The 8,916-nt window shown below is 49.0% G+C and overlaps 1 protein-coding gene across 2 annotated transcripts in view; it reads left to right on the top strand.

The window, feature by feature from the left end:
• The first annotated feature begins 5,267 nt into the window (after nucleotides 1-5,267).
• The window catches only part of MOSMO (modulator of smoothened), a 53,084-nt gene continuing 49,435 nt past the window's right edge, over nucleotides 5,268-8,916 (top strand). Inside the window, exon 1 of one of the 2 annotated variants that reach the window (XM_044433349.1) lies at nucleotides 5,268-5,481. In XM_044433349.1, the coding sequence (XP_044289284.1) occupies nucleotides 5,376-5,481 (106 nt within the window). In that variant the 5' untranslated portion in view covers nucleotides 5,268-5,375. The remainder of the gene's footprint in view (nucleotides 5,482-8,916) is intronic. The other variant, XM_044433348.1, reaches the window with a different exon arrangement.

The raw sequence follows: 8,916 nt of genomic DNA, 5'->3' as shown, positions 1-8,916 counted from the left end.
GTTTGAATCACAGGCTCCTATGGCAAACTGCTTTAGAAAATCCCCTCATTGTCAAAACCCATTTGCCGTGAAACCCTGCAAGCTACTGTCTAAGGAAAGCAAAGCCCAAAAGATCCCGTGGACATACCAAATTAGTTTCATGTTTCCCTGGATCACAGCCAAGACACCCATCTATCAAAATGAAACTAGTTCTTTTAGTAATCCTGAAAAGAACACAAGGAAGAAAGTTGGTCTGTAAAGCGGTAACTTTTTGAGTCGTGCTTATGGCATCCCCTGGCACCTCGGTGCCACCAGAGCATCGCTTGAAGCGCAGACTTGTAGAGGCAGGTAATGCCGACCCTTCCATTAGGCAGAGGCAGGTGTTTCACATGGCAGATGCCGAGAGGGCAGCAAGGTGTTGGAAGACAAAGCAAGGTGCTTGCTCAGCCTGCAGGTGAGCTGCTCCATTGCCAACGTTGAGGAAAGATGCAGCTGCCAGTCCGGTCAGCTTTTGCACTCAGAATGGGAATGAGGGCACGATTGTTTCCTTCCCTTAGGCAGCAAAATTTTGGGGGGCTGAACCAATTGTAGAGGTAATCTCAACGGCTCCCATCAAAGAGCTCATGGCACTGACGGAGAAAGAATGGAAGACGAGAGAGTCTGAGTGTCATTTACCTGATGGAGATAGTTTTTTGAAAGGCGCTCTTCTACTGTTTGGGGACCTCTTCCTAACAGATGACCTCCTCCTGCTGGAAGACCTTCTTTCTACTGACCTCCCTCTGGAGGAGGACCTCCTTCTAGAAGGTGACTCTTTTCTACCAGGCGATGTCCTGTGGTCCATGGCTGCAGAGCCTCGAGGGAGTCTCTATGTAACCAAACATAGATGGAGAAATGCCTCTGCCCTGCTATTTGGGAAGACACCACCAACCTTCATGTATCAGGAGAAAAGTAGAGTAGGCAAGGTGGCCTTGAACCCTAGTAACAGTTTAGAATCCTAGTGCTGTTGAGTTCCAAGCTTCTTGGAACCTCCAACAGTGGGGGAGGATCAGAACCTAGCCTGTCAGATGCTCTGTGCCTTTCCTATGTGCAAGATTTGTCCACCGCTGTTGCAGGGACGGAATTGTTGGTATATGTTATATGGGAGCTTGTGATCAAAAGTCCCAACATTTGATTGCTTGTGTAACAGAAGAATTTGCTTAAAAACAGGACAGCAGTTTCCACAAGCCCCATACTGGACTAGCTCAGCAGAGTTTGGGAGGAGAATTAACGGCACTCCAATGTTGTTACTCTCATCCCACGTTATTGATCCCACTTTCCCAAGTTGGGTAAATATTTAGTTGAGTAAACATGTTGTGAGTTGAGCCGGGGGTCAGACTAGATGGCCTGGGAGGCCCCTTCTCACTCGCGCTGTTTGTGTTTATCTCCCTGTCACATTTTTACGTCCTCCAATACCCAAAGCTCTCTGGGTGGTGGAGTGAAATATAGCCACTTTGAGGGAGGGAGGCAGAGCTAAAACAAAGGTATCCCTTGGTGTGGGAAGAAGGGTTCAATTTCACCTCTTCCAATGTTGTTGCTCTGATTAGAATCTGGGGGAGGGGCATGGAAGCTCAGCTGCTTTCAAATAAAAATAGATGCATAAGGGAATTTGATCAGGATTTCCATGCTAGCCAATGATGATGAGTAGGATCCAAATTTAATCATACTTAGAGTAGACTTTCCGAAATGAATGATTCACTCAAGTCCCACTGATTTCAATGCTTATATTTTATTGGGTAGACGGGTGAGCCCACAGCCCAATCCAGCTGCTCCTAGTCCTCCAAGCATGGAGAATTACGGACATTCTGTGGAAGGCAGGAGGAGCACAGAGGCTAAGGTCATCTCCCACCGTGCAGAATACTTAGACACCAGTTTAGTTTAAGTGCTGTACTTGGAGAATGTAGGAAGGAGGATGGGGTGCCTCCAGGATGCCTCATATCGTGGTGACGCCTCTTATGCCTTCCCTGCCCACAAAACCCCAATGTGGAGGTTGTGTTTACAACCCCTCCCATCCTTTCATCTTCCTATGTACCTGCCTTCCTTTCTCTTTGTTCAGACTATATATGGTACTATCTTGTATTCTACTATACTTACTCTCAGGTAAGTCTGCATAGGTTTGAGCTGGAATTTGCAGGTGTACACCTTGCAATGTGTACATAGAAGGATCTAAAATATATTGCATAAACAGCCCACAGCTTAAATGTCACACGGCAATTAGCTTTGTGTGCACCAGTGTTATGGGTGTGTCATTTCAAGGTACTCGTTGAAGGGATGGGGTGTTGCTATAGTTATATTTATTTTTAGAATGCCTACAACTCTGTGGTTTTGCAGTTGCTAGACTTGGCAGACTAAAATGTGAATCACTGGCCAGTCATCTTACACCATCAGTTGCAAATGGATCTGATTTAGAATATTGGTCACCAGTCGAAAGCAGTACAGTATAGCTGGAAAGTTGGTTTAAGAGAGAAAAAAGGTATAGTTTTGTGCTGAGAATACTTATGCCTCATCCTTGCTGAGGTGGCATCCCTGTTTATACCTGCATCTGTGCCACTTCAGGCTGCATTTGGGGACTTACAGGATGGAATGCTCCAAAATATGAAAGAAACCCATAAATAACTCGGCATATAGACAATTAGATACCATTGAAAAGGCTAAGCTAGAACTTTTCTCCCTTACATCTAGTTTTCTACATACAGGAGTGTGTTTTGTTTGGGTATGGAAGAGCAGCTCCCCATCTACAATCTGAAGAAGCCAATTTACCCACTCACTGAGGCCTAAATTTAAACTACATCAAAAAGCAACAATACAGTGCATAGGTTTGCATGTCACACTAAGCCACCCCGTGAATCAATGAAAGATGATCAAGCTTACTATGGCCTGTTCCCCCCTTCCTTCCCTTCAGTCTTCCAGCTGGGAGCCCAGTGTCCTTGGCAGGAGAACTTGTCTGCCTCCCCTTCCCCACTCCAATCTTTATCCTTTTTTGTCTTTCACCCATTTTTATTTTCTGGAAATTCAAAAATGCACAGTTGGGGTTCTAACGTTGTTTTTTCAGCAATTATCATACATGCGCCAGTCATTCACAAGGCGCTGGCAACAAGTCCTGCCTGGTCAACTTTGTTGCCCATTTCAGCTGCCAAAAGGAACAGTTAGTGGAATAGGAACCAGATTGACAAGATGAGACTCCAATAAGCAGATTTATGCATAGTTGCCAGGGAGCAGCTGCCCAGCTATTGATTGAAAAGTGGCAAAAGAAGGTGCATCCAAAGAGTGTAGGGGTCAAAATCTCTCACTTAACAATGTGTTCCTATGGCTTTTTATTTTATTTATTTTATTTAAGACATTTCTATGCCGCCCCAATCGCAACAAAGCCTCGGGGTGGCTTTTACGAGTCAAACTGGCTGTTTTTCGTGTTCTTTACAAATTTAATGGCTGGGATGTAAATGGAGGGGCATTTTGTGTCCATCTGGGGGCTTGGCATTAAATGGAGGGGAAATGCATTTACTTCACACCTGCTTTTATGTACCTGCCTTTAAATGTATGCAAAAATCACCTCCCAACCAGTAAAGTTGCTTATATTTCTGCAGTGATTTTAGAACTATCAGGGAACCATAACAGTAAATGTTCTGAAAAGTAGCTGTGAAAAATGCAGGGAGATAACATTATCTTTAATAAAAAGGTGACGGTCACTCCAGAGAACAAGGGGCTGTGACAGAGGCGAGACTATCAAGAAAAGCAGGGCTATAGACCTGCAAACCTATCTCTGCTATCCATGATAAAAATGTTCTCTCGAGTTCAGGTGACATGCTAACCCATTGTGGGTTGAACAACCCCTAGAGAACAAGCTATGGGTTATTGGGGTGGCTTGTTGTCCCCAAATATGCCACCCTATGGAAAGCAGACTGCAGACAACATGGTCAGTACCAAACAGCAGCACCAGCCCTACTAGGCAGATTGAGGCAGCAGATTTGGGAGAATGGGGGGCAACAAGCTGTTGGAAAACAAAGCCATACCTGTTCACACAGGCTTTCTTGCGTCCCCAAAGGTACCCTGCTGTCTTCAAGGTGTGGCACAGGTGGCCAGCAGTGAAATAAGGTCTATATGCCAGTCTGGTTGCCTTCTATATATGGAATGGGAGGCTGTCTGTCCTTCTGCCTCATGTTCTTTAACTGAGGAAACCGAGGACATAACAGAGGTGTATAAAATGATGCAGTGTGGGGGAAGAGGATGGAGAAATGATTCACTCCCGCTCTCCAGCACTGTCCCATGAAGCTGAACTATGGGAGATGCAGGACATATCGAGGAAAAGGCTTCGTCTAGTGGTTGACCTTGCCATATAGCTACCAATCACCACCACCACTTCATTTCATTCATATCCTGCTTTTTGCTCCTTTCAAGGAAATCAAGGGGGCTGACATAATCCCCCTGCTGCTCTCAGTCATATCCCCACGGCAACCCTGTGGGCTGAGAGTCTGGGACAGGCCCAAAGCCCAAAGCCGGCTTCATGGCCGAGAGAGGGCCAGAACCCGCATCTCCTGGGTCCCGGCCCGCATCCTTAACGCGTTCACACAGCGGTTCCGAAAGGCGCGCAGGCAAATCCATGGAGCACAAGCCCGCCCGCGGCTGAGTCACCTTGGCTCTATCTCATCCCTGCCGTCACAGCCTGCAAGATCCTCGGTGCCGCTGCCTGAGGACCGCGAGCGGACGGGCGGGCGGGTCCCGTGACGACCGCGGCCGTTCAGGCCACGCAAGCTCAGCCAGGAGGGAGGCCCCGGCCTCGCAGCACGCGCCGCCCGCCCCCCGCAGAGCCGCGCGAGGATGATTCGCTCGACCCCCGGCGAGCCGCCGCGCCGCCGCCGCCGCCCGGACGAGGCTGCCCGCCTCCCGCCGCAATGCCCCGCCCACTTGAGCCCCGCCCCGCCCCGCCCGTGCCCCTCACACGCCCGCCCCGTTCTCTGAGGCCCCGCCCCTCCCGCGGAGCCCCGCCCCCCGGGGCTGTTGTTGTCGTCGCCGTCTCCTCGGCAGGCCCCGCCCCGTCTGGGGCAAAATGTGAAAGGAGCGCGGGGAGCTGAGGACGCGGGCGTGAGCGTTCGCTTCCGGGTCGCGGGGCTGGCGCGGCTCGGGTTTTGCTTCCGGCGCCGTCCCGAGTCGGGGCGCGGGGGGGCGGCGAGCGAGCCCGCCCGCTCCTGTGCAGCGGCGGCGGCCACCTGAGGAGAACGGCGGTGGGGAGCGGGGAGGGGGGGAGGAGGAGGAGGGGCGTGCGCTGTGGAGCGGGCGAGCCGAGCCATGGAGCCGCGGCTGTGAGGAGCCCTCGGCCCGGGCCCCGCCTGTGGGAAACCGGGCCGAGGCCGGAGCCGGAGGACATGGACAAACTGACCATCATTTCAGGATGCCTCTTTCTGGCCGCCGACATCTTCGCTATCGCCAGCCTGGCGAACCCGGACTGGATCAACACCGGCGAATCGGCGGGTGCGTGAGCGCCAGGAAGAAGGCAGGACGAGCGGACGGGACCGAGGGCTGGAAGGGAGGAGGAGGTGGAGAAGGACGGGAGGGAAGGAGGGCAGCCTGCCTGCACGAGTAGCGCTCTGGGTGTCTGCCAGTCGGTGTGTCGGTCAGGAACCCTGCGAGCGGGGCCAAGTGCTGAGTGTCCGAGGGAGACCGGGGGCCAAATCTGGCTTTCCAGTATATTGATCCGCATCATGGGCATCGGGGTGCTGTGCCTTGTTTTGGTTTTCTCTTGCAGAGGGGAGAAATAGGGAGGTAAATCCCGTGGGGAGAAGCTGAAGGGACGTGTGGATTCAAGTTGCACAGAGGCAGCTTTCCGAAGTAGTGAGCGTCTAGAAATCAAGGTGTGGGCTTAGCTGGAGCTTTTTAGGTGGTCGTAAAAGAAGATCTGCAGCGGGGAGCAATTTCAGTATAAGGAAGCCCGAGGATGCACTCGCAGGAGCTTGGCTGCTGTAAAAACTGGGGTGCCAGACTAGACGGAACTGATCTGGTTGAGTTTATGTTTGGGGGCAGAAGTCGAAGAACGGAGGGGGGCAGTGCAAGTGCAGTAGCAGGGCACGGGTGAATTCCAGCTCACAACATTTGGCTGCTGCATGAGGATCTATGTTGGTCTGATTTCTGATTATGTTTCGGGAACAGGAAGAGGCGCTGGAGTTCAAGTACAATGGGGTAAAACACTGCGGTGGGTGGAACTAGCTGGCCTGGTCCAGATCTTAAGTTTCAGCTAGGGGTCACCTTCCTTCTGCTGTTTCCTCAGCTTGCATACAAAACTGTTGATAACTGGTTTGTAGCATGGTAATTTTGTTAGACACCTCCACCACAACCATCAACAGGCTTTTAATTTAGGAAAAACTGGAGATGATGATGAGTGGGGAGAGGCAGGCAATCAAGAACACCATGATAGTTCAATGGATCCTCTAGCCAGGTTGCAGTATGTTGCTGAATGTCAGGTGCCTGGGGTCAGCTCTAATGGGGATTGGGGAGTTACTGTGTTGATGTCCTGTTGGAAGGCGCTCTGTGGCATCTCTTTGGCCACTGCAGGAAAAAGGGTGGATTATTGCTCAGATTCAGAAGAGTTCATGTCAGTGACTAGAAGAGCACTCAGCTTCATTTATTTCTCTACTCTTTGCTCCCATCCCACAGAATTGCTAAATAGGAATATGGAACCTGTGGCCTTTCAGATGTTGTTGCATGACAACTCCCTTCAACCTTGGCTGGTCTGATCAATCATCAGAAATGACAAAGAGTCATAACCCAACATCTGGATGACCACAGGTTTGCCACACCTGCACGAAAGCAGGGATGGGCACTCATTGGGTCTGTAGGATAGACTTTGCTTTTCAGTAGCAGGGGTTGGGGAGCCAGAGACTTTCTAGACATTTTTGGACTACCATTCTCATTGGCACCAGCTTGTCCAAAGGTAAGCAGTGATGGGAATAGTACTTCATGAGCACTTACTCTGGTTCTAGCTTAAGCCTCTGTCTAAGAATGGAACTCTTGTGATACTTTTCTCTAGCCATCCACCTAACAAGTTTATAGACTGCATGTAGCCACATCTGAAAAGTATATGCTTTGCAGATCAGCATGGGATGAGTCTCCTGCAGGGATATTGTATCTAGAGAGAAACCAGTATGAATCAAGAATACATAATACTACTTTGCTGGTCAAGGGGAAGAACAAACACATTTGAATGATGAATGTGCTGTCCCAGTGAAGGTGTCTCCTGGAGAGCTTGCTAGCAAATAGAAAAACAGTTATCTTGACAACTTGGGGAGGAGAGCACTACAAATGGACAGTGAAACAAACAGATGACCTGTGCACTAATGTATTGGTGAGTGATATATCAATTCTGTTAGTGTTTTCCTTTTTCGTGGAGCAGTACGGCAGAGGAAGCTTGATGACTGAGTTGGCACACTTGGCCCACGTAGCTGGTGGCTCATAAATAATTTTAGAAGAAGCAGGGAAGGGATTTGCAAGCAGAGGTCACTTCAGGCAAGTTAGCCGTTGCTGCTCCGTCGGCCAAGTGCGGTCCAGGTTGTTGCTTGGGATAGGGCAAGAGCAAGCAGCGCTTGCTTGAATAGAAGCCGCTCTTGTGCCACAGGGCTTGCCTGCCCCCAGTGTCTGCACATTGCTGTCCCTGTGTCCTCCAAAAAGCTGGTGTCTTTGCCTGGATTGTGCCACTGGGGGATAGAATGCAAGGGGGCATTGCAGAGGAAGGTTGGCCAAGCCATTGAGCCATGGACTTAATGGCTCGTACCATTTAAAGGAAATGGTAGGGTCCAGCGTTTCCTTCGCCTGGAGACCTTAAATGTCCTGGAATTACTTCTTGAAACCTAACAGCTGTGTAGTATTACATTACCTAGGATGGGGGTGAGAGGAAGAGAGAAGGGAAACATATTTCTTTGGGGAGGAAGGAGAATATGAATACGCTATGTGATAAGCTGGGGGTGGAGATGGGATGCTCAGTCACAAAATACAGTCAACTGTAGTAGCCTTTGGTCAGTCTTTTGACCATGTATTTGACCCTGAAGGAGGAGGAGATATTCTGCCATCAGTCAAATGTATCAAGACAGATATTTGTGGTGAGAGAGGATGCAGAGGGAATGGGGGGGTTCCCTTCCATGTGATGAAAGTAAACAAGATCACTGTTTGCTTACAGTGCGATGTCAGCATGTGTTTGGCTGGTGCTGGCGAGCTGGTTTTTTTTTCTTGATGCAACTGCGCATGGGTAACCATTTTGTGAGTGAGTGAGCCTGCCTGGAGTAAGGGTTTAAATTGCCGTGTTAGAGGGTGCTTCAACCAGGATAGATTTAATGAATGCTATGGAGTTCACCTGATATGGCGGACTTGCTGCAGTCATGTGGGAAATTCTACTTCTCTTCTGCCTTTTTTCTGACAGTCTTAATCCTATGACAGTGAATTGGAATAGTTCTTTGGGATACTGATCTCTCTGTTACTCTGTGTAGGAAATGCAAAAGATTCATTTAATTTCAAGAATCAACTTGTGTAAATTATCCAGTGGTATCGTACACATTTCTGTTCATAACACTCTAATTTTTATTAAACCACTCCATTTTAAATGCTAAGTCCATTTGCAATGTAACATGTTCTTTCTTGGGCTCAGGTGTGTTTTGGTGCATTGTGAGGCCTTCCTTCATTCATCTGTGGAAATCCAAATGTCTTTCTAATGAAAAAGATCGTTATTTGTCTGATCTAAATTGGGGACAGGTAAATTACCTGTAAATCAAAGTGTATGATGTTTTCCGACATATATGAATACAGGTCCCTAGTTTGAAGAGTCTCCAATTTGGTATTTACACAGGGGGGACAACAGAGGGAGGAAAAGGAAATATATTAGGTTAACTGTGCCTGTTTCTGGTGAAATTGAAGATACACAAA

The sequence above is a fragment of the Varanus komodoensis genome, unplaced genomic scaffold (assembly GCF_004798865.1).
Source record: "Varanus komodoensis strain SLA01 unplaced genomic scaffold, ASM479886v1 scaffold26, whole genome shotgun sequence".
Taxonomy (NCBI): domain Eukaryota; kingdom Metazoa; phylum Chordata; class Lepidosauria; order Squamata; family Varanidae; genus Varanus; species Varanus komodoensis.
Note: the sequence above shows the minus strand (reverse complement) of the source record. Positions and strands in the feature narration are given on the sequence as shown.